We start from the raw sequence: 25773 nt of genomic DNA on the forward strand, positions 1-25773 counted from the left end.
CTGCGAACGGTTCTTTTACACAACGCGGAAACCAACCCCCCCGCCACGCCGAAAGTCGAGCGGGAGGGGAGGAAGGGCCAACACCCCCCCCCCCCCCCCAAACACACACACACACTCCCCGGAGACCCCCCCGCCAGCGGAGGCAGGGCCCTCGCCCACCCGGCCGCGGGAGCGCGCCGTCCCCTCAGGGGCGCTGGGACACCCCCCCCCCCAAACACCCACAGGGGTTACTTCTCCTCCCTCCCCACCGTACCCCAAAGAACGCTCCGGGAAAACACAACAGAAGTAAATCCATGCTTAAAATGGTTGAGCGCGAAGGAGAGAAAAAAGAATATCTATAAAGTGAAGGAAGAGGGGCGGGGGGCAGCCGGGGGCACCCCACGACTCAGCCAAGCCCGGCGGGTCCCAGGGAGCTGGTACTAGGAAAGCTAAGCTCGTACAAACTGCTGGCAGCGGTACACCGGTTTTTAAGTCTTTTTTTAATAAAACAATTTGAGGCTGTATCAAAAATTTAGTAAAAAATTAGATTTGAGAGTTCACTGATTTTTTTTGACTATTAACTATTCTGGCACGCTTTTTTTTTGCCTTTTTTTTTTTTTCTTCTTTTTTTTTTTTTTTTTTTTTTAAACTTTTTATCTTTTCCAGCAGCATCCGGGCGCAGAGCAACCGGAGGAGGCGTGTAGCCCGGAGCCAGGGGCCGGCGCGGCCGTTCCCGCACCACTCTCAAGGAGTCATCAAGGCAAAGAGCCCGGCACTGTGTTACGGAGAAAACACCCCACTGTCACCAAAACACCTCATGGGGAAGGGGGGCTTTGCTTAAAAAAGACCACCCCAAACCCCAGCGCTCGCTGGGAAGTGGGAGAAGCCGTCACGGCACGGGGTCCGGCTCAGCGCGGCACCCCGGGGTGCGGGCAGCTGCCCCCGCGCTTAGCCACAGGTACCCCAAGCCAGTCTGACTCAACGGATGACTATTCTATGATGCGTGAGAAAAATAAGATTTGATTAAAAAAAAAAAAAAGAATCAAACCCCGAACCAAGAAGCCAGTCCCCGCGAGGAGGAGGAGGTGGCTGGCTCTCCTCGTGGGCCTCCCCCTAACCAGCCCCGAATCACCCCGGGGAGCTCGCCTGCAGCACAGCACTGCCCTCCCCCTCCCCAAAACTACACATCCCAGTTTAGGTAAACAGCAGATTAAATGTAAAAACTTAAAACATCCGACTTCAGAAAGTCCCTTGAATTTAATTACTTTTAGGCTACCTTTCATGTTACGTCCTGTAGCTAGACACACGTGAATAGAAAAAACAGTACAGTTAGTGTTAAAGGCAAACAGCGGAGACCCAGAGTGCTACCCCAGTGCTGCCTGCTCCTCCCGTCCCGTCCCGACCCGACCCGTCCCATCCCGTCCCCCCTCCCTGCCCGCCACCCCGGCCCCGGCCAGGAGCCCAGACGCCAGGAAGGCGTGTTTGAGCCGAGAATTTTTTCTATGAATAAAATAAAACCAAAGCTTGTTAGGCAAAAATAAAACGAGTGTCCCCCCGAATCCCACGAGCACTCCGGTGCGGCGGGCGCAGCCGGGGAGGGCCTGCTGGGGAGCGGGCTGGGGTTTCGGGTTCCCGGCTGGCGAGGGGGGCTGCCGGCCCACAGACAGCACTGGCGTGGAGCTGGAGGCCCCTTCTCCCCCCGAGAGCCTCCCGTTCGTTAAGGGGGCACGTAGGGCGGCGGGGACCTGTACGGGGTCATGTTCTTCGGGCGGGAGCCTTTCCCTTCCATGGGTGCGGTGAAAGGGGGGGGAGGCTGGTAGGGCGGCGCGTTGGGGTCCTCGTCCCGCAGCGGCGTGTACTCCCCGATGGTGTCCTGGTTGAGCGGCGTGGTCTCCGGCATGCTCTGGTTGGGGTACTCCGGGGGGGGCAGCGGGGCTTTCTCCTCCTGGAGGATGAGGGGCATGCTGGAGGACGGCGGAGGCTTGGAGTCGTCCAGCTCGTCGGCGAAGATGATGGGCACGCCTTTCTTTATGAAGGTGGCCTGGTCTTCGATGGTCAGCTTCCCTTTCCTCTTCTTGCGGTAGCAGATCATGGCGATGATGCCGGCCACGAGGAGGATGGCGGCCACCACCACGGCAGGGATGACGGTGTGCAGGTACACGTCGTCCTCGCTGCTCTTCTCGGGGTCTTTGCCCGCCGCCACCGTTGGCGTCGCCTCTGAGATCACCCTTCCGTCCTTCGTCACCGGGATGAACTGGATGTGCCTGCAGCTGCCGGAGCCGACCACCGACACATTCAGAGGCTTGAACTCGGGCTGCAAGATGTTGGAGAAAGCTGGGCTCGGCCCGCCGGAGTCATCCGCAATTTTTTTGCTCAAAGTCCGGATCTGCTCCCGGGGGCAGGGCTCCAGGGGCAGCGTGTTGTTCGTCCACTCCACTACGATGGAGCCTCTGGCGATGTCCTGCACCGTGATGGTGCTGCTGTTCCTGTCACCGAAGGCCAGAGCCAGCTTCTTCACCAGCATGATCTTCTTATTGATGTCGTTCACCACCGCGTTGTGGTCCCCTTCCAGCCTGGCCTTGAACTTCACCGGTGACTTATCCCCATGCGGGCGTTTGTGGACGTGGATTTCGAAAGCATCCACAGCGAAGAGCCCGCCTTTGTCGGTTGCGTACATGAAGTACTCGTGCTTCCCGATGTGGTTGTGGTCCGGCATGCCGTACATGAGCTGGCTGGTGCTGTTGAACTGCACCCACGAATTCTCCTCTATCATCTGCTGCTCCTTCAGCTTCAAGGTCAGCTGCAGTTTGTCAGTGGTGGTATCTTCCTTGTCGTAGAAGGTATCTGATGGTATTTTAACCTCGAAGTAGGTGCCCTCCCATGCATCGACCCTGTCGATGTGGTTCGTCAACTTGGGTGGCTCGTTTGGCTCCCAGGGCCGGGGAATCCCGCTTGCTGTGGTGCGCACGTGGGTTGGCGGGGAGGCCGTTGTCAACTTGGAGATGGGGGATCTGGTCGTGCTGGGAGGCTTCGTCGGACGGGGAGTTTTGGGTCTTCGAGTGGGCCTTCGCGTTGTCGCCGTGGAGGAATCCGTCGTGGACGGTGTGGCTGGCTTCAGAGTGGAGACTCTCGGTTTCTTGGTGGTAGTTGTGGGCGGCGTGATCACCGCGGTGGGCTCTACGTACCCGGGCATCGTGGGGCGAATCGGCACGGTGGCCGTGCCGGTGCCTTCTGCTACCCTGGTTGGCTGGATCGGTCCCAGAGTGGGCGTCTGGACGATGGGGCCCCTCGTTCTGATGGTGACGGTAGGCTTCCTCGGCAGCGGTATGGGCTCCCGGACGGGGGGTGCCGTCGTCTCTGTAGGAGGCGCGATGGCAGGTGACGTTGGGGTGGGGACAATCCTGGTCGGCGGTTCTTGCGCGGCAGTGGTGGGCGGCCCGACGGCAGTCAAAGGCGTAGGGGTGGCGTTGATCTGCCGCCGCATCCTCTTTGGGAGGTGAGGTTTCTTGTTCGCAATGTGCCAGCCAACAACAGGGTAGCCAAGGCGGGCAGACATGGTTCCTTCCTTAGCTGGAGCCTCCACCTTGCTGATGTTGGGAACACTGTTTTGGCTCAGAGAACATCCCAGTTTCCATGAGAGTAAGGCCCCGTTTTCCACCACTTTCTTTGCATTTCCTGGTCCGGCCATGAAGGCTGACATGTCAAAGAGTCTGTTATTTACAACAGGAACCAACTTCATGTTATGAAGTTCCACCTCCGAGAAGCTTCTCATTCTGTTTAAGAGTTCAATCCTCTGCTTTGGTGTCATTTTTGTTAAGTCGGCATCCAAAATGACAGTCAGGATAGTGACTGGCTCTTCAGAGCCGCACACAAATGGCGCTGTGTCACCTGTGTCTTGGACGGCCGCTCGTACTGACTGAGGCTCGTTGTGGTCTTCTTGGTGGACCTCAACGGAGAAGACGTTTGCAGTCTGTGGCACATAGCTCCCATTCGGGAAGGGCTGCAGCGTGGTCACCGAGATGTAGTGGACGCCCTTGTCCGTGTCAAGGGGCAGCCCTTCCAGGAAGCTGCTCTCTGCGTTCCAGTGTAACCAAGAAGGCAAGGAGTCCTTCCCAGCTTCGGAGATCTACCAAACAAAAAAAAAGAAGAGGGTGCTTTTAGAAGTACAGAATTAGGACAGGTTCTAGCAGCAACAACGCTTAATTTAAAGGATTAAAGAAAAAAATCTGAAGCGTAACAACTGAGGAAGGAACGTCCTAGCCAGAGCAGGGCAGCCCGTGTCGCCTCCTCTGCATGGTGGCAAGGATGAGCTCTGCAGGGTGCACTGGTCCCAAAGGGCTTAAGGAGCCACGGGAGGTCATAAAGTCCCGCAAAGGTCCCTCACCTGCAGGCACCAGCTCTCCAGCACTTGCTGTGCAACTACTAGGCAGAAGCGGTTCATTTTCTCGGAGGGCAAAAGGGGAGTTTAAGTCACGGGGACCGCTACAAAGCTGAGGGTGAAGTTACGCCATATAGCAGAGCTGACCCAACAACTGCCCTCTTCCCGTTCTTTCCTCTCCCATCCCTGCTGTCTCGTTCCTTTCCTCACCTGATCACACCCTGCACAAGCCCTTTGCTCCAGCAGTGCAGCAGAAAATAAATTTTCCTTGTTAACTTTCATCTTCGTCCCGCTGCCCTCAGCAGCCAGGCTGAGCTGAAGGGGCCAGAAGCTGGCAAACTCTGGCTCAGTCCCCTGCCTGGCCGGAGCGCACCAGCTCTCAACGAGCAGCAGCAAATCCCGAGAGCTACGCAGCTGCTTAAAACACGGTGTCCTCCTGCACTGCCAGAGGAACAGCAAGCAGGGGACGAAGGAGGGGAGCAAACCCCGGGCAGCGCAGCACAGCACTGCGACGGCCAGCACGGGCAGGCAGGGACACGGAACATGGGCTGGGGCGCTGCCGGACATCACACAGGATGGCACACCAGCCTGGCTTTATACTCAGAGTTAGTTTAAAAGGAAGGATTTCACTTTCGTATAATAACTTGCTCCTGCAGGCTACAAACAATGGCGGCTTTGGCCCAGACCGCAGGCAGCTCAGGACTCCAATGGGCTATTTACCACCTCTTTTAGGTCAACAGCAACTTTTAACACGCCTTGTGGTGCAGATAGTGGGGGACGGTCCAAGAGCACAAGCCTCTCCTTCAAACCTCCTGGCCTAACATCAGGAGCAATGCATGCAATGATGGGATTTCCATATGCTCCAGAGGAGGGAGCTGGCGGTAACCTCACCAGCTGCCTCCTCTTCCCAGTTTATCCATTTGTGCAGTTCTGTTCCCACCCTTCTCTTCCAATTTTGGGTCTCCTTCCCAGCCAGCCCAGGTCCAGATGCTCCAGGTCTCCTGGCCCTTTTGCTCATGCAGAGAAGACCCCAATTCTCTCCGAAATGTCACCAGCACATCTGACACCCTACTGAGGCGCTCCCCACCCCGTGCAGAGGAAAGCCACACATGTCAGAGCCTGCGGGACTCCTGTCCCCTGCCCTGGGCTGTAGCTGAGGGTGAATGTAAACCCCCAAACCCCCTATTCCCAGAAGCTGACATCCCTCCGTCCGTCCGTCCGTCCTACAGCCGCTTGCCGATCACAAAGCACGGCGGAGCCGCTCGGGCTGCACGGTGGAAGGGGTGGCACTGCCAGCTCTGCGGGCTGTGACATTTCCTGGGACGAGTCACTTGAGCCACTTCCTGGGCCACCTCTTGGGCTCAGAGATGTTTGGAAAGTGCCCTGGCTGGGCTTTCCACAGCTTACCATGAGGTATCTGCCCCCCACAAGAGGAAAGAGGATGTTTTGGGGGCCAGGAAGACACATTTAGCAGCCTGGTCGAGGCTCTGGGCTCGCTGCAGTCCCAACGCAGAGCCGTGCTCCAACTCTCCTCCTGAAAGGGTGCTTTGGTTACTCCACAATTCCGTAAAGCTCATGCATATTTCATAATTTATCCAAACACAAAGCTGGGCGAGGAGCTTCGCAAGGAAACCTGCCCGGCAGGAGTGCCCCCGCATCCGACCGCGGGTGCAGGGATGGGGCTGGACTCGCCAGACCTGCCCAACCACAGGTCCTGCTGGGGAAAGCCCCTGGGATGGACAGAAGAAGAGCGATGCCCGGTGCTGCAGGGCTGGGCAGGCCACGAGCCCCGGGTACCGCTCCCACCCCCCGGCCGCAGGCAGCCTACTGAAGGGCAGGGCAGCGGGGGTCAGTGACACCACCCCCCCCCCCCCCCGCCCTCGCTGCAGGTTTTGGCACACTGAAGGGTCTGGATGCACAGTTCTGCAAAGGAGAACGTAGGATCCAAAAGACTTTTGGTGAGAGCAGCCACAGAAAGCTTTTGTGCAAGAGCTGCAGAGGGTTTCGGCCACGACCACACGGGCAACACCCTCATTCCTCTCCTCTGCAAATGATCAGCCCTGCTTTCGGCCAGCCTGGACAAGCTGGAGAGCACATCTTGAGACACACGCTGGGTACAGTTTATAGAGCAGAGTTTAAAACTGTTGGCACAGCTTTTGGTTAACTCCTCAGCAGCAATAACTGAGAGCAGGAAATTAAGATTTCTGCTTACACCAGCTGGAGAAAGCCACCTCATGGGCCCTACACCCTTGTGTATCCCACCCAAACCGAGGGGGCTGAGACGAGACCATCCTTCCACTCGGCCTTGTCTGGCAGAAGACAGTGGGTTTTGGCAGGGCTGCTGCATGTGCTCACCCCCTCACCACCACAGCAAGAACAGGAGCTGCTTTTACCCCAGCCGGTCCAAAGGAAAAGCAGCCCTTCACCTGAGACAGGTACAGGGAGTCAAGCCTCTGTCCTGTGGGAACAAAGGACCAAATTGTCCTTCCTTGGCACCTCTTCTGCCAAGAGAGAACAAAGGCAGGGTCTGCTCCTGCCCAGCCAGAAGAAGAGCTGACCTGCACTTGTGTTTCTTTAAAAGAAGTGTAATTTCATCACACCCTCTAAAAACCTGAGATGCCAGGACAGTGCCCAGTGCAATCTAGCATTCACAGTAGCAGAAGCTGGATGGTGCCACTCTTTATCCCCTTGTGCCAAAATTAGCTGCCCACTGCCCACTGGAGAGGAGGAAGGGCAGGGCTGGGCGCACGTTAGGAACAGAAACATAAGGAGCCAGGACAAAGCTGCAGTGTTATTGAGGCTTACACAATCAAGAATAAAAACTTTAATAGTGAGTGGTTAAATGCATGCTGAATGTGTAATTTCAGGATAGGTTTGGAATAAATCTTCCCCTTCTGTGCACTCTGCAAAAGCCCTTAATTACAGGCTCACACACTCCATACAGAGCTTTCCTGCGAGCCAGGGTTTGCTGCTGCTCCCTCCTTCCCCAGCACCACCCAGGACTCGAGGAGGAGACACACAAGCAGCGTTACATTTGATCTCATGTCACAAGGTGATTCTCTCTTCAATCATGTGTGCCTCTGTGTTTGATAGCCAAACTCACTTAGGAAAGGTGGCCAACCACACGTGAGAAAAGGACTGTGAGGGATGCACAGGCCTGTCTGAATATTTCTGCTAGGAAAACTATTTTTAACCTACAGTTTACATGTGAGCTCATGTTCTTAAGGACCCATACTAGAAAATGAAACTGCAGCTAGACCTTCCCACCGAAAACTAGGCTCTCCTGAAAAACAAAAACAGGCCAGGCAATCACCTACTGGGACAACTTGTTCTAGCGGGGATGCGACGGCTGCAAAACATTTATAAACCCACTTAAACTTGATTTAAAAAGAGCTGAGCTAGTTCAGCTGTATGCAACCTGCAAAGAGATGCAGACTGTTTCTAAGGGTTCTGCAAAAGGTGATTAACAAAATCAAATTTATGTGTATTATGCCTATGAAACCCGTGAAGATGCCTGTGACTCCCCTGGGAAATCTTTGGGAAGGCAACAAGTCTCGAGCGTTCCTCGCCAGGGCTGTGTGTTACACACAGCTACTGCCCTGGCAGCAGAATTCACCCATGTTGGCATGACAAAGGAAGAGCCCAGAAAGGTTAGAGTGGACAATCAAAGCACTTATCAGGACGAATAAAAATACTTGCTCCTAAACGAATGCTAACCAGTGGAGCCCTCGGCGTGGGTCTGTCCTGGTCACGGTCACTGCTGTGTTCACTGTGGCATGAAAACGGGGAGCAGGGAGCCCTGGACTCTGCTCTAGCAATGTTTCCTTCAAATAACGCTTCAAAGGGCATTTGTTAAGGCTACGCATAGTTAATTATTTGGGATCTCTAGTTTTCATGTAAAGTTTCCTAGTTTTCTATGTGTGCAATAAATATCAAGCTTAAGCTCTGCCATTTCCCTCAAGGGGTCTGGTTTCAAAATAACTCTTCCGTTGCTCAAGAGAAAAAAAAGGCTGTCTTTGTTTTCCCATTATTTGAGATAATTGTAAATGACTGCTTATCAGCTAAAGATTACACAAGCCTGGCAGTATATTGAAGACCATTAAAAAATTAGCCATGTTTGTGATTTTAAATACATACAGTGGTCCATCTAGTTTTGAAGACCTTGTTCACAAAGTCCTTTCAGATATACATGGCCTGTTATTTTTAGGCCAGCCAAGAGCAGTCAGCTTCTGAAAGAAGATAGCTTGGGTTGATTTGTTTTTTTTAAACTTAGATCTTAAAAGCCCTGTAGCCAACAAGACAGAGATAAGCAAACCAGCGAGCAAAACTACTGCCTCCGAGAGAATTGAGGCAAAAACTGCATTCTTGCCTAGAAGAGTGCCCTCTAATCCTCCAAACATTTAGTCTTCCTCTTCTCGATGAATCCTCCAAAAAGGAGGCGGCGAGTCCTTTGCCAGGAGACAGGTACTGCAGGATCCTGCCACAGGTCTCCCTTTGGCACATCACTATGAAATCCTCCCAGCCCGGGAGATCCCTGAAATCCTCCCAGCCCTGGATCCCATGGGATCTCCCGGGTCTATGCTGCCAGACCTCCCGCTGGGCAGCAGCAGCCAGGGACTCTCTGCTCCTTTCTGCACCCTTTCAAACCAGTCCTACAAAATCCCTGACTGCTTTTGGGCAGGGGTGAGCATGGACACTCCTGCTGCTCTGCCAGATCTCCCACCGCCCCCTTCCCCTCCCTGTGTCCAGCTGCTGCTGGGAGACAGACACTATAACAGGGATTTCATCTGGAGAATAATTACTGATGACAATTTACCATACGACAGACTCCCCGTCTGGGTTGCTCCTTCAGCGTTACCCTAACATGCATGGCCCATAATGAAAAATACCCTGGATAAGCCCTCAGAACAGAAGGTAAGCTGAACTGTGCTCAAGTCGACTGACCTAACCAGTGTTAAATGAAGTCTGCAGCGCTCAGGCTTCTGCAAGCAATTATCCAGCGGGCAGGGGAAAGAAAATGGAAATTCAAATGCAATTCAAATGCAAATATAACTGCAGAGAAAGAGTCAAACCTAAGCTGTTTGCCTAAGCTCAAGCTTCATCTTAACCCCCTGCTAATGCAGCAGCACTGGGCAGTTTTGTCAGCAGGAGCAACAGGCAGTCTCAGCCCCAAATCAGATACGTGGGCAGGCAGATTTTGTTCTGCATGGGCCAAACAAGTGGGGGTAGAGACAAGGGTTTCGGATCTGCCCCAGAGCTGCTGGAACCCCCGGGCACTGCAGTGATTTGTGGTGCTGGTACAGCTGACCTGGAGCCAAGAGCAGCGATGAGAACACGGGGCCTGCAGGCTGCCAGGCAGAGGATGGAGTCCTTGTTTTGGGAGGCAGGCTCTGCCCGTGGGTGCATTCCTCTTCTTCACTAATACAAAGCTGGAGCCAGTGACTGCAGGCACGGGGTGTGCATGTGGCCAGGTTGCCCGGGTACCACTGCCCCAGGCAGGTCCTGCAGCGGGGCAGAGGCTGCTGCATTGCATCAGGGAACATGATGGCTCAAGGGAGGAGCTGGACAATCCTCAGACCATAACGGTCACAAGTCTGTGGCCCCAAGGAACAGCCCTTACAAAGAGGCTTACCTCTGTGCAACCAGATGATGACACAAGAAGGAGACTCCAATCCCACATCCCCCCTCCTTTTCTCATATACATCAGAAATGCAAACGAAGATATTGGACAGGTCTTGCCTAGAAACACAAGGCCCAGAAAACAGTGGTGAAAGGAGGCTGGGCACTCCTCAGAGCCTTCTGCTCGCCAGGAACAGCAACGGTGCCACCGCACAGTGCTGCGCTATGGGAAAGCTCAGTCTGATGAAAGTTGTATTTACTTGGCACAGCGAGTGGGGAGGAATCTCTGCACATGTGCTTCCCTGCAGAGCAGACTGTGATACCTGCCAGAGCTTTTGGGTATCCTCAGCAGACAGTGCTCTTCTGAGCTGCTGCATGCCTTGGACAAAAGGCGCAGGAACTCACGGACAAAAACAAGCTGCTCCAGGACATTTCATGCAGATGCATCTGCCCCTGAAAGTCTAAAAACAGCCCAGAGACTTCAGTGGCTCTCAGAAGTACGCCAGCCTCGGTGACCCGAGTCTTCGTTACCAGCATGAACTCACCACCTCTGTTCAGAGACCGAAAGCTAAATGGGAACAGCCAGTAATTGGTGCTTCCTTTGTGCACAGGGTAGGTCAGGACAGTTAAACTAACTCTGCATTTCAGCTGGTCCCAGCGAAAGCCCTGCAAAGCTCTTCCTGCATGTCTCTCCGTGCACTGAAGCTGTTGCCTTACTAAAAAAAAAAAAATCAAACCTTTCAGCTCAGAAAGCTGAGCTAAGGGACAGCAAGGCAGCAGAGGCCGGATTACAGGTCCTGGCCCTCAACTTCAAGTTCAAATTTCAGTCCCCGAAGGACTGGGCAGCGAAGCTACTTGAAGTAGTTGCTCTACTCTTACGTGCTCGTGAAAAGCCAAATGAGAAGCTCGTGTGTCTGCTGGCAATCTGTGTTTTGCAGCCATTGAACGGGCAAGCGAAGCCTCGTGTGCAGCCAGCAGCCCCCCCTCCTCCACGGCCGCAAGCGCGGGACGTGGCCCGCCCGCCCGCCCGCCCGAAGAGCGGTGCTTTGTCTCACCAACTCCTTTACGATCAGTAAAATGGCTTCGCCACAGCGCGGGCTGAGCGGCTACGGCCAGCTCATGCCCTCCTCGCATACTCCTACCATGACAGCTTCTTTTCCAGATGCGCCTCTGTGTTTGCTATAAGGGCACTATTCAGCGTCCCACTCTGCCTGGGCAAGGGAACACAACAGCTGTTTCACTGGGAGGTCACTACAAAACATTGAGTGTCCCAAGAAATCCTCCTTTCATCGGTCCATGCAAGCAGCTTGGAAGGATTTGTTTAGACTTATTGTTGGAGCGGGAAGGCGCAGCCCGCCCGCGCCAGGGCTGGGGTCAGCACAGGCTGCCCACACCCTGCTTTCTCCCTTGTTCGGGGGGTGAGCGCGGGGCAGGAAAAGCCTCAAACAGCTTAAAAAAAAAAAAAAAAACCGAAACTTCAGTCGGGCTCTTCTTTCAGCATGACTTTTTATAAGCGAAAGGCCAAAGGGAAGCAAAAATATCACACAGCAGGGATGCCAAGTGCTGGGGGTTTAGTGCTGCCGCCACGCAGCTAACCAGCCCTGGCAATTTATTCCTGCCATCAGCAGATTGCTGGAAAGCTGGCATTCAAGAGCACGGCAAGGAAAGGCGAGCCGGATCCCGCCATCGCAGGTCGGCTCCTTTGCAGGATTCTCCTTACTCTTGCACTCCTCAGTCTCCCCGGATGCTCAGTGCAACAACCCTTAAGAGCAGGACAAAACAAGGAACTTCCCAGCCCATCTGAACAGCTAGTTTATAATTAGATTGAGTCACATTTTCCACTCCTCCAAATTCAGAGCTTAGTAATAAGTGCGCACTGAAAATGCCAAATTCCTCGACTCGGTCTCGCTACAGGAAAAAGATAAGCAGCCCCCTCGGCCCCCCAGCAGAAATCTTATCAGCTCATCTTATCGCTAAGATTGCAGCATGGCAGCTAAGCAAAGCCCTGCCCAAGTCGTTCTTTGCCTGGACCTGTTCCAGGCACTGCCATTTATCCCCATGTGCTGCCTTGTAAACAGTGGCTGTTGCTACACATTCTTGTTAGTTCAAGAAATCTGGGGACCCCAGGGAGGAGGTGAAGCTCAAATGCTTTGACACAGAGAGCCTTTCAGGATACCCAACTTGATGACACAACCCCTCAGGAACGCTCTTTGCTTGTCTTCCTCCTTTGAGAAACACCACTTTAATAAAATTCACATTCAGCTAAAACTCTTTGAAATGAGGATCATTGCAAGGGTGGTGGTGGGGGAAATCGGTATTTTGTGGTTTTCTTCCCTAAAACTGCGTGTGTCCTGGCACTGCAGGCTGGTTGCTGACATCTAGCCCTTTGCTTCGGGGTCAGAGCAGGGCTGAGGCGTGCAGCACAGCCCTGACAGCAGGTACTCGATGTCAACCCAACCTCTGCAGATCCTGTTTATAAAGCAAGGTCCCTGAAGTCTGATGAGAGTAAAGCTGTTCAATAAAAGCTGCTTCAACAGATGGCAAATAGAACAACCATTGGAAAAATCAGGCCCCTGCTTGGAAAGCAAGACTCCTTTTTGCCCAGATTAATATCCAATGCGCCGATAACACCGCAAACCCACCGTATAGCTGCACCATGTAAATCAGCTATGGGAGTTAATTCAGCTGTTCTAATCACTTTGCCATCAGCTACGTTTGTGTGCAGCGACAGCTTCTTGGGGCCCCTGCTATGTGTTTTATCTGTCTTCCCAACAAAGCCCTGGTGAGACCATGCACTTCAAAAATAATCAGGAGCCAAGACGCAGCCAAGAATGGCACAATTTAGCAGTGCTCAACTGAGAACTTCTCCTTAACACTGGCTAACAAACCTAGAGCAGATCTGCTCCATGGGATCCATCCCATACCCAGCACTATCAGGACGAAGGCAAGTCAGCAGCTTTACATCATCTTAAAGGAAGACACTGCAAATCACCTGCTCATGCAGAGATATGCCTTGGGAAGCAGTGAGCAGCAGGAGTTTCTCTCCTTCCAGCACACTTTATAGACCCACCTTCAAACAAAAGCCATTAAATTGCATGTTTTTATGTACTGTGGGCATATGCATTTAGGATATTGGACTGTGCAAAGGCTCAAATACCTTGTGGGTACCCTCATATTAATTAGAGGGAACTGGATTTATCCCTGCATCCCAAGGGAAAGAAGCAGGTATTGCCACAGCAATGCCACTTTCTGACTGTATTTAATACTCAGACCCACGTCCAGTGCCTGGTGTTTCTGGAGAGGTGTTTGCAGCTCAGATGCCTCCTGTTTACTGCACCCAGCCTAGAGAAATACCATCATAGCCTCTGGCCCAGAGCTCAAAGTCAAAAGTCCTTCTCGCAGACATGGAGATGCCAGATGCTTTCTACAGCAAGTCAGATCAGGAGGTAATCGCCACCCAAACACGCTCCTCTGTGTGGTGGCTCTTTCAGTGTTTGCACCACTGTCCTCACATGGTTATTTGTGTCAGCAATGGGAGGCTTCAGTTTTCATGCAAGAAAAATGGGACCACCTTAGAGACAGGAGTAGCAGACCTCATGGAGGCCAAGATCAGCAATGCAAAAATCAACGATCATGCACCTTGCCTCATGTCCTCTTCTGGGACCTCAACAACTGGAAGCAGAAAAAACTACAGATCTGGATATTTCAGCTGATGGCAAGACATCTGAGCCAAAGTAAGGCAGACATGGGAAAGCAAACAATTGTAGGATATATCAAAAAATGTTATTTATACAAGAGAAGAGTAAGTTTTGATGCCTTTATACGAGGCGCTGGTAAAATTTCATCTTTTTTATATAGCTGTGGTCATGCAAACATAAGAAAAATAAACTCAAGCTGGAAGGGGTGCAGAAGACAGCTGCAAAGATGAGGAGAGGAAAAGAAAGCTTATTTTATGAAAAAGACTAAAGAGGCAGGCTTGCTTAACCTAATAAAATCAAGACAGGGGAATATGCCTGTCACTTATAAATACATAAAGGAAGTAAATATTATGAAGGTAGAATTGATTTAAGCTAAAGGGCAGCACATATAAATATTTCTGGCCATCTCTAAATATAGGCTAGAAGCTGCATTTTTAATCAGAGCAGCCAAATCCTGGAGCAGCTTCAAATGGAAGTGGCAGAAACAGGAAATCCACCTGGTCTGCGGCCCAAGCATGATCTGTTCTCCAACAACAGGACACAGCCAAGAGGTAATGGGTCAGACTCCACACGGTCTTTCGGGGAAGTGGGGTAAGGAGGTCATCAGGCCAGTGACAACTGACCATGGTGAGGGTACCAGCACCAACACCCACAGTTATCCTGCTCCCAACCAGCATCTGCCTGGAGCCAGTGGGAACCTGCACACCCTCACAGCGCCTGTCTGCACAGCAAGGGGGTTGTACGATATGCGGAGATCGGATGTTTTAACCCAGCTCTTGTATAAGTGCCAAGGTTTTGGTGTCAAAGGAGGCAGGAGGGTCTGCAAGGTGCGAAGATGATCTTAACCCTTTTGGGAAGGGGCAGCAAAGAGTTTGCATTTCCAAAACACCTTCTTCAGACACCAGGAGAGCAATGACACAGCGAGAAGCCTTGCTGTGGCGAGGAAGCTAGAGGACAGCAGCTGGACTGGACTGCCACCAAATTCAACAGCTGAAATACCTGCAAGCGGCAGCTGCCCTTCAGAGGACACATTAATGCCCGACCAAGGCACCTGCTCAGGAGGACAGAGCACAGGGGAAAGGGGTTTCTAATTGCCAGCAATGAGTTACAACACTCACAAAGCCTTGCTGGCAGCTGGCTCTGAGCAACATGGGAACAAGACTCTGAAATTAAGCCACAAGGTAGGTTTTTTTACTACTTTTCTGTCTACCTGTTCAGCTTGAGCACCTAAGAATAAAGTTACTTTTGTACTTAACCATAAAATCTCACCTGTTCTTAAGCAGCTTGGGGGGGGCAGGGAAACACTGGCAACTGCTCCCAGGAGCACATACCTGATTACGCACAGAGCCCACATATCTGTGCAGGAGTGCGTGCCTGCAAGGCACTCCTCCGCTATGCTGCAGATGCCTGGCGTTGTTTCCATCCCACAACCAAGTTTGCAGAGAAAAGTATTTTGTCTACAGCTGTCTGGAATCTGCTAACAAGCAGGGAAAGGATCTGAGAAGCAGCTTCAAGGCGATCCCCACCACAATACAAGCTGAGCCTAGAAATAATCAGCAGGAATTATCTAGAAATGAAGCAATCACACCTTCTTCAGGCTCCAGATGGGAAGCTCCTAGGAGTTCAGGGACATCAACTGTCAGCTTTTTTTAAAAAAAAAAAAAAAAAAAAATAGCCAACTTATTCAAAATTTAAGGGGACTAAGTATAAGCAACCACACCAAATTGTAAACTCTGACTCACTGTTTCATCTCAAAGGGCACAGCCTTTATTATTTCTTATTAGAGTTTAAGTACACTCAGTTAGTAAGATCCAGAAGTATTACGCTTTTACTGTTCTAGCTGAGAAATGCAAGGCAGCATGAGAAAAAGACCAGAGCAACTTGCCCTGAAACCTTCCAGTAAAACAAAAATGCACCCCAGCACTCAAAATTGCCTACGCAGTTCTTGCTAGCCAGGAATCAAATCCCTGTAGCAAAGGTCGGCTGTGCTCTGCAGCCAACACACATTCTCTGCGAGGGAGAGACCTGCCTGCCAGATACCCCAGCTAAGTGAGGCTGCTAACAGTGCCCCAAAGCCTGCTGCACTTTTAAAATCAATTTCAAGGTGAACAGATGCAACATGCACTCGGGCAAGTCCATGGACGAGCGTGAAAATCGCTCCCAGCATTTGCTGAGCTACACACACCAGCAACTGTTGGGTCCTGCTCCAGCCCAGTCCATTTGAGGCTCTTCAGGCATCTGTTGGCCTTAGCAAACGTGTCTCAACGCCAAAGTGGCAGAGGTATTGTTCGAAACTATCAGGTAGGGTGGAAATAATTTATTGGGATTTTCCTGCAGCTACTGGAGCTATCACAGATGACTTTTGTGCCAGGAAAAGGAGGCCGAGGAAGCTGCGGTGCTATACAAACACTGAAAATTATTCTTGCCATCAAAGTAGCTATTAGACAACACCAGAACAAGCCACTCCGATGCAAAATCCCAAACCAAAGTTATCATTTCTGTAACACAACATCTTGGGCTCACCACACCCGTCTGGGCTCCTGCAGCCCAGTGCTATACAGGTGCCCCACACTCAGAAAACAGGCTGTGGTTAGAGCAGGGCAGCCAGCACCGCCTCCCGTCCAAGCCAGTCTCCTCGGCCACAATTAAATGTCACAGCCTTTGCTTTGAAACCAGCCCATCCCCTTCTCCAACTCCTCTAGCCAGGGGCTCACCCACCACCTTCCTCCTCCCCATCTGACTGTCTGTCGATAACAGATGCATTCTTCAGATTTTCTGCCTACCACTGGCACATCGTGGTCCCGGCACCCTCGCTGGAGCCAGTGAGATCACGTATCTGGATTCAGATAATTGCGTGACAGTATGCAGAGCTAAAACAAACCTGCCTTCAAGGAGAAGCTGAGATGTCAGACTTTCTCCCGACTTGCTCTCCATCTCCCTCTGATCTTCTGAGACACACCAGAAGGTTGTCTTTTTATAATATTTTCTAAAAATGGATTTTTAAAACTATTTTCCAGTTTTGCTCTCTGAAAAAAATTCCAAGATTGGAAGATAATTCTGTTTTCCTCTAAAAACCAGAATTTTCTGAACCCTCCACGATCTAAGCAAGCAGATGCTAAAAAGTCAACTTCTCAACACTTTCTCAAGAAAGGACTAAAGATGGGCAAGCGTGCGTTTGGCAGTGTGCCTACTCTCCTCTGGGCTATTCTGAAACTTTCTCTTGCCCACAGGACCCAGCCCACAACTCAGTTTTCAGGTGGCTGCAGTGCCAGCGGCCCGAGGGTAAGTCAGATAAAGAGAAAGGCTCCTGTCTTTCCCAAGAGGACTTTGGGACGAGGTCAGGAGAGACTGTGTCAAAGGCAGCCCAGAGGCCCACTGGCAGAACAAGGTCTATTTGTCTAGCAATGTTTTGTCACCACAGTGAAGCAAACTCTCCGGGCCCCACAGCTGCAGTCCCCTGGGATCCGTGGCTCCCCAGGTCCTGAGGCAACGTCTCCTTATGAATGTGCCCATCGTTCCAGGGCAGAGTATCTCATAGTTTAAATACAGCCAACAAACCCAATCAGTCATCCCCAAGGAGAGAAGTCTCCTCTCTTCATTATAGAAGAAAGAAACTTTGCAACGAGGTGAGGACTTTAATTATTCATTCTTTTTAAAAATCTTTCTCCCAGTCCTACAAACCTGAAGGCTGCTTCACAGCAACCCTCACGACCCAGCCTATTAGCGGGGTGACTAGCTTGACTCCTTCAAGACTATAACTGAAAACGAGCCTCAGGGAACAGCATTTCTTACCTGGACAATTTCTCCATTGGAAGCAATTAAATCCGTGGGGATGGAGACTCTGAAGAAGCGTCCCACCACGGCAGAGCTGTCCGGTATGCCCACCACAGCCGGCACAGTCTCCCGGAGATCCGAGAGCACAGAGTGCATGGAGGCCTCCAGCTGGTTTTCCCAGTCCCGAACCACTTCTGCCGGCTCGCTGGGCCAGTGGCAGTGAGCAGAGGCTGCCAGCAGCAGCACGGGGAGCCAAGTCCTCCCCAGGAAAGGGGGCTGCAGTAGGCATCCAACAGTCATTCTTCCCGGCGGCCTCGGTGACGGTGCTCCAGCCGGAAAGGGGATCACAGGGAATTTGCAGGCACCGCAGCGCAGGCAGGGGATCCACCAGTCCTTCAGAGCAGCCTCATCCTAGGAGCCCTGGGAACCTGGTCAAACATAAGAAACCCAATCAGCACATTAATTACAATATCCAAGCCGTCCAGCCAACACACACAGACCTCCCTGCATCGGACACAGGGCTACCTGACATGCTACCCTCCTCATTTCAGCTTTTTGATTTAACTGCAAGAGTTACCAGTACCATTAAAGAGAACAAGAGGCTTCTCAACTCCTCTTCTGATGTATAGCATCTCTAGAGAGACAAGATCCTCCTGCCTTTCCATGCACACAACCACATTTCTGCTGCTCTGGAGCCACAGCATCCTGAGATAGCCACAGGTAGGCAGATGGGGCAGATACAACTGAAGCAGAGGCACAGTGATAGGTGACCTTTCAAGGCAAGCTGAAGTCAGGCAGGGCATCAGTAGATTTAAACGCCAGTTACCCAGTATGAAGGTCCCAAGAAACCTTCAGTATTCCAAAGCTGCCACCTTGATGCACAACAGATGCTTCTGCTCCTCTGACCCATGAGCCTGGCTTTCAAGAGACGTCTCCTCTCAGTTCCAGCTTTTGGTATTAGTCTGTTTAGACTTGATTTGGGGGCCAGCAATACACACCCCAAAGTCAGAGTGGAGTAAGCTATGCACACACTGTGTACCACACTGCTGTCTGCCATCTAGCTCCCTCCTGCTTGCACAGCTTGCCCATCCCCACACTGCCAAGAAACATCTCCAGCTCTGCCTCACTTTATTGTTTTCTTCTTTCACTTGCTTCCTCCCCATCCCCATCTTCTCTCCAGTCCCCTGGATCCCAGCTCTCTGTTCTCTCCCCTGATTCTTTGGTGCATCATTTCCTTTGCTTCTGCATCCAGACTGCATTTAGCTGTGGCACACAGGAGTCACAGAACTGTACACACCCCCACGTTCCTCTCTCAGAGCCTGTCTGCAGGAGAGCAAGTGGGTTCATGAAGGAGGACAGAGCTGTTTGGGGCCCTGAGGGAAGCCATACTGCCCACTCTGGCATCTCAGTTTGCAGCTAGCACAGCCCTCGGTCATCTGCAGCAATGAGCTGGGCAGTGGGTTATGCAGGACTGGAAGACAGACACACAGACCAAGCGGGTGTTGCTCAGCCCCCAGGAGCACACAGGACTGGGCTCCCCCATGCCAGGCACTCTCATGTCCTGAACCAACTCCTTTTTTCCAGGCTGAGAGAAGTGGCTCGAAATCCTCAGAGCAAACCCAGCCCAACTTCTAACCACTGGCTCCCAGTCCTCTGAGCATGGCTCTGATTTATTTTAGCCTGTTCCAGCTCCACTGTGTGATACACATCAGGCCATTCCAAGAGACCCCGGAGCCAGAGCAGGTGGGATGGGAGATCCCACTGCTTCTTGCCCTTGCACAGCTCCTGGGGCAGCACAACAGCAAGATCAGCCGATGCACTGTGCTGTGGCCAGGCAAACACGTATTGCCCACCACGGGCCCGCAGAAGCAGGCAGAAGGCCTGTCCACACAAGCAACCAAGCCCAAGGTTACCACAGCGGGTTCCACGAATAATACAAGAAATAAGATTTGGTTGCTCAGCCTAAAGCCTGCACTCTAGAGAAGCTGAGGCAGCACACAAGGACTAGCACATCCATACCCCTTGGTGGGCCTGTTCACAATAAACCACTCGTGCAGAGGGGCTGACACCTCCTATCCCAAGGTAACAGGCCCAGCGAGTGCAGTCGCAACTAGCAAAGAGGGCTGTGGGTAGCAGAAGTTATGAGCTGAACACAATAACCTCTGGCTACAGCATCCATGAGGCAGGTATCTGATCTGGCTGCTGCTAGTTGCGTAAAACCTATCTCAAGTGAAAGGCAAAAGAGACAGCAGAGGCAGAATAACATTGCTGGAAACTACAAGACAGATGGGAGGATGGTTGGTGTGAGATGCCAGCGCCAGAAGAAAGTCCATTTCCCCTGCTGCTCTTGTCCTTCCAACTGCCTGGGACAGGAATATGCCAGATGAAACAACAGGGAAGCCAAGGCCAGGCTCTTCCCAAAGGCACATTCTGGTCTTCACCCAGAGTGAGTGCTCTCCAGAGGTTATCATCATGAAAGATGATGTGGCTGTGTGCGTAAGGACAAGTCATACTTCCCACAAGGCACTCCTCTCCTACCAGCTCCCACTGTGGTCAGAGAGCCAATTGATTTTGGATGAAGCTAGAGTCATCTCAGCAAGTAGACAACTACCCTGGTAGATGTCTGGTGGAAAGTATCCAACAGGCTGTGTGAATGAGCTACACAGACGGAGCAGGCATCAGGAGGAGGTCCCGAGGAGGCCACTGATCACCACAGAGGGAAATCTGGGGAGACTCATCCCTGCACAGTGCCTTAAAAAAGGCAGAAAGAAGAACCACCTTCACCCTCCATGGAGCCTGGGATACAGACACTGCAGTGATAACGCCTCATCCATGTGCTGCTACTTCTGAAACTGCTCATTGGAAAGTCCTGTTGCGTGAGGGACTAGAAAGCAACCCGCACAGCAAGTACAGGCAGGATCAGAGACTTGCAGCAGGGAGAGGAATGCAGCAGCAGCAGCACCGGGCAGCCCCATGGATGCTGTGGGGCCAAGATACTATCAGCATGGAGAGATGGCTGCCTCTCACAGCTGCGCTGAGCCTCCTCCACACCTGAGCAGAGGAGAAACGCCTCAGACCACCAGACAGGCAGACAGATACCCAGCGTACGACCACACAGAGCTGTGAAGACACCTGGAGAGGTTTGGCACCACATCTTCAGGCCAGCCCCTGGCCCTGGCCTGTCATGGCTGCAGTAAAGCTCGTGTATGAGCATGGTGCAGCTCTGCATTGCTCAGCCAAATGATGTGATCTGGCCTGGGGCATTTTTGTTGGATGGAGAGGAGTATTTGGGCAGAAAGGAGCTGGTTCTTGATATCTGTGGTGAGCAGGAAGGGAAGATTAAGTCATCATCCATTTCATAAACAATTACCGGAACAGGCAACAAACACTGCCCCTCTGATACATGCCCACAGCCAAGCAACTCACACACTGACCGTTAGGATCTTGTATGACACTTGCAGGTCACACAAATTCAGAATTTAATTTTAGGAGAGCTACAGAAGAACAGTCTGAGCATATGGAAGCAGTGTACACAAGGAGGTACAGGAAGAACTCAATATCTGATGATAAAAAAAAAACAAAAAAAAAAACAACAAAAAAAAACCACCACCAAAACAAAACAAAACCAACAACAGAAGAGCTGAGAACAAACTTGCACTACCAAAAAAATCTCTTAACACAGCTCCACCTCACCAAACAATCGACAGAAGCTGAAACAGTGCCAGCTTCTCACACTGTGCTAAGGAGGAAAGGCAGGGTGGTACAGCTCTAGAGATAGCTGGAACAAGGCACTGCCCTGCAGTGCTGAGGCCTACATGGACTATCGCTTCAAGGCAGAATGCTTTTTGGGATAGGAGGTCCTCTGCCTAAAGGCCAGTAGCCCTGCTCAGAAAGGCCACCGGCCACCAGCACTGCAGGTCTTGATGCAGCTGCAGAACAGAGCAAACGTTACCTGCAGCAAGGCTGGAACAAGGACTGGAGACCTGCATGGTGCCTCTGTCAAGTTCAAGAGCCCTCACCATTCCACATGGTACTACCATGGGCAAAACCCTGACTCGCTTGTTTGAGACATCATCCCAGATGTATGCGGAAAAAGTCCGTGTTCTGGATCACTGTCAGTGACCAGCGAGTGGCAGGGAGCTGGAGCTCTCTGGGATTAAGAGTCTCAACACTTCACACAGTTTCCCACACACTCAAGATAGGGCCAAAACCCAAATGCAGGTGGCATTCTGCAGGTGGTCTTCTGCTGATCTCTGGGAAGCATCAGGCTGTAGGGCCAACTGACTTAGCGCTTTCAATTTACGAGGGAAGGCTAGACCACCCCAGCTTCTCTACATGGCGCAGCGCTCCTTCTTCCAGCAGGATCTGTACTGCCCAGTTTCGCAGAACAAACACAAAGGTTCAGGTTAGTCCTGAATTTCAGGATGTTTTGTTCCGTCTGATCTTCTGAAAGAACTTACTTTCTCTTTATCCTCCTGCTTCTGAGAGCTCTTTTGGTCTCAACTTTGAGCCTCCAGAGCATTGGATGAAACTTCAAAGTCAGTATCAACATCTGCTTCAGTCCTAGTGCTCGGTGCACATGCCAATGTTGATGCCTCATCTCCAGTGCCAAACCCCCCATCTCAGAGACACGGAACTGGGCTTGCTTGGTGAAGTTATGTTGATATGATGCTGCACTTGATATGATGCTGACTTGTCAAGACAATGCTGGAGCTTGCTCCTTCTCCATGCAGCTACAAGGCCCACTGACGTGTTAAGGACATGCTCTACCTTCAGAATGCAGAACAGTGCGGACAGAAGATAGGGCTGAAAGGGAGGACTGAGAGCAGGACAAAGTAGCTAATCCCAGCCACGCATCTTCTCAGAGACCTTTCCTTCTGCCCACCATCGAATCAGGAGCGTGGGGCCAGGGGAAGCAGCCAGAGCATGACTGCGCTAGAAACTGCTCTTCCTCTGTGGCCCATTACCCCACCACTTCATCAAGAACCAGTGAAAGTGAAGTCTCCCTCCACCTGCAACTAATCCAATTGCTCAGCCACACAATCACATCACTGGGCTGTGGTAATTAATCACTGCCAGCATATTAGTGGCACTAAGCCTAGCATGCAGAAAGCTCAGGTGACTGCCGTGCAAATTCTCTACTCCACATAAGAAGGTATTTAGGAGAGTTAGGAGGAATCCCACTTACCTGATTGCTTATTTACCAATATCCTCAATTAAAGGAAGCATTAAACAAGTGGCCTTTCTTTAAGGAAGCAAACTCAGACTCCGCTGAGAAGGGCCAGTGCAACTTTCCAAAACAGAGCTATTGTCTCTGCAAAGATCTCTCGTGCGTGTTTCCACAGGAGGATCTGTGGGCAAGTCCCGTCAGCTACTGCGCGTCTGCGTGTCAAGGCAGCAAGCAGGGGGAATGATGAAATCCAGCGTCGCCAGCCAGGCACACAAAGGTGGCACCCTGCCCCAAAACACGACAGCAGGCACCAACAGTGCCAGCTCCGTGGCACGGTCCAGGCAGGGGCGGCTGGTGCTCCGTGCACATCTGTGCTGTGCTAAGGGAGTCTGAGAAGGGGGGAAGGAGGGAGAAACAGCTCGGAGGCAGCAAGTCTGGGCAGAGCAGCCCGTCACCAAGTTTATGAACTAATAGATACAGTCTCCTCAAGACTAAGAACATGCCAGTCTGCAAGCCTGACACATTATATGCACAAAGAACACTCTAAAGCATGAAATTTAGGAAACAGTATGATTTTCTGCACTTGCCCAGCTCCAGATGTACCCTGAAACAAAGGCAGCAGCCCCTCCAACAGCCTACGTTATAAGCCACCGGAACTTAGTAAGTAAATGACTCTGTGGGTTATTTCCAACCTCAATGGTTTCAGCCACATACATTCACAGAAGATGACCCAGGCTCCAGACTGCTGTGCCGGGGATGAGTAATGGAAAGGGATGTACAGGAGGGCAACTGCACAGAGGTGCATTTGTGACAGAGACTAACCAGCACGTAAATGCTGCAAGGGAATGGGCAAGGCAGAGGGAGGAAGGAAGATTCACCGCTGGCCGCAGCTCCCTGCTCAGCTGTGCTCAGGGCGACGGCATCCTGTCCCACACTGCACTAACCAGGCACCTGCGGGGACGGTGGCTTTGCACTGAGACTGGATGTCTCTCTAAAAGACAAGTTCATTCACAAGTTTTTAGCTTAACACGGCAATCGCAGCTGCCTGCTTAGAGCCCCGCATACATCAGAACCAAAGTAGCAGGCAGCTTGGCATCAGAGATCAAACTGCAAGAGAAAGCTGCCTTTGCAGGGAGCCCCAGACCAGCACTCCTAAAGCCCCAGGGGAGCCCCTTCCACCCTCTGCCTCCTGCAGCCAGTTGACAAGCATGCCATCATCAGCTGGTCATCCCAGACACCATCAGCCTGAGAAGTACTGTCATGGTTTAACCCCAGGACAGGTACAAACCAAGCTGTACTCGATTCTTCGCCTTAAAATTGCATTTCAACACGCTCTTCCGCAGCTATGCCCACCTTGTTTTGTCACCAAGTTAAATGTGCAACAGAACGGACACCTAGCTCAAAGGACATATGCACAAGAGATGCTTTTTTCAGTCTCGTCCCTTCTTCACTGCTCATCTCTAGCACATCTGGTTAGGAAACCCTGACACTGAAAAACAATCCAGGGGGAGAAACACCAAAACCAAACAAACCTGAAACAGCAGCGCTAAAAACGTGTGCCAGGCAGAGAAACAAGCAGCACCCTCCTGCTGATGGGGAACTTGGCTGTGAACTGTCACTGACATATTGCTTCAAGTCACACATGCCACAAGCAGCTTCGTGAAGCCTGCACGGGAAGTGGTCACAGCAATCGACATCTCGCAGCGGTTTGTATTCTGCTAGAGTAAGCACCAAGATATTTAACTTTCCTGTAACTAAGAGAAAGTTTTCTACTATCTTCCATTACCTTTTCTTTGAAAACTGTAGGTTTGTGCCACCAAGGAGGAATGAAGACTTTCCACAGCCCACTCATTTGCATCTCACATCTCCCTTTGGCCAACAAAACCTGTTCATGGTTCTCCCCCAGCCTGGGACAGAAGACACCAACTGATGCCTCTGCTCTGACTGACAGATAGCGAGTGCTGAGTGAGCAGCCTGGGGAAGCTGGACTGCTCAAGACACCACACAAGTTTTGTGTTCATGAGGATGTATGATCTGAGGCACTTCCTTCAGAAGCAGCTCCGAGATAGCGAGAAAAGATGCAAAAAGCCCAATTTCCATTTTTTTTCCCCTGTATTGCATCTGCCTGTTCAGAAGCTGGGCCACTATACTGCCCTTCCCAGCTGCAGACTCTGCTCCTGGGAAGACTTCTTGCCCTGGAAAAGGCAAGCACTGAGAATATGCTCCTGGTAGCCCCCGCTCCAGCAAGACCTGTGGAGGGGAGGAAGCAGCCCCAGCAGTCCCCCCCACCCCGAGTCCCCAGCCAGGGGCATTTCTGCAACATATGTGCAAAGGGGACCGACCGCAGAGCAGCAGCAGAAGCACAAAGGACACCAGAGCCCTTCTGCCAGCTGAACACGGAGTGTGTTTTTCTTTCCCTGCAGAGTCCATTTCCCATGCAACGTGCAGCTGTAAGACCTCTGGAGGCAAACACCTTCCCCAGCCTCCTGCAGCCCCGGGGAGGCAGGAGGGGATGAGTACGGCCCCCGCAAGCGCCTCTCGACTACGTACCTGCACGCTGAGCTGGCACATTTGCTGGAAGACCACGTGGATGGCCCCCCGCTTGTCATTCCTGCTCGAGTGGCCCCTTGCAGCCCATACGTGCTACTTGTCCTATGCTCGAGCCATGCCTCGAACGGCCGCTGTGCCTGACCCAGCGCAGATTTTGGCTAAGCGAAACTTCTGACTCCTTGATTAAAGTTTCAGCAACCACAATCAATCCCTTCCTCCCACTTTGTTATTCTCAGACAGCCAACTCAGATCGTATCTTCAAGTGCGTTCAGTTGAAAGGAAACTCAGATATTATCTTCCCAAGTATTTAGAAGGCCTCAGAGATCATTTTTTCCCCTGTCATTACAAACATTGCAGCCAGGTAGAACTGCCATTTTCCTGGCTGCTGGCAGCAAACAAATTAGGATATAAACACCTACAAACAAGCCCCATCTCGAGGAAGGGCTGGCAGAGAAAGATGATGGGGATCAAAGGTACAAAATAGATCCTTCCTGGAGGAAGCTGGGAGAGAACAAAGTGGGATGCACTGGGGCATGAGGGCAATGGGAAACAAGAGCCTACGCTCTCTCCTCTAATAAAAAGGACCAGAAGCCAAACTAACCTGA

At 51.8% G+C, this 25773-nt stretch overlaps 1 protein-coding gene across 8 annotated transcripts in view; it reads right to left on the minus strand.

The window, feature by feature from the left end:
- Nucleotides 1–1217: 1217 nt before the first annotated feature.
- The window catches only part of DAG1 (dystroglycan 1), a 53573-nt gene continuing 29017 nt past the window's right edge, over nucleotides 1218–25773 (minus strand). For 6 of the 8 annotated variants that reach the window (XM_042799393.1, XM_042799394.1, XM_033008665.2 and 3 more), the window contains 2 exons: nucleotides 17467–17876; nucleotides 1218–4105 (listed from right to left, as the gene is read on the minus strand). In XM_042799393.1, coding sequence (XP_042655327.1) covers nucleotides 1697–4105; nucleotides 17467–17748 — 2691 coding nt within the window. In that variant the 5' untranslated portion in view covers nucleotides 17749–17876 and the 3' untranslated portion in view covers nucleotides 1218–1696. Of the gene's footprint in view, nucleotides 4106–17466; nucleotides 17877–22636; nucleotides 22656–25168; nucleotides 25190–25773 lie in introns of those variants that run through there. The other 2 variants (XM_033008667.2, XM_033008668.2) reach the window with 2 other exon arrangements.

This window comes from Tyto alba, unplaced genomic scaffold (assembly GCF_018691265.1).
Source record: "Tyto alba isolate M040663 unplaced genomic scaffold, T.alba_DEE_v4.0 Super-Scaffold_3, whole genome shotgun sequence".
NCBI lineage: Eukaryota > Metazoa > Chordata > Aves > Strigiformes > Tytonidae > Tyto > Tyto alba.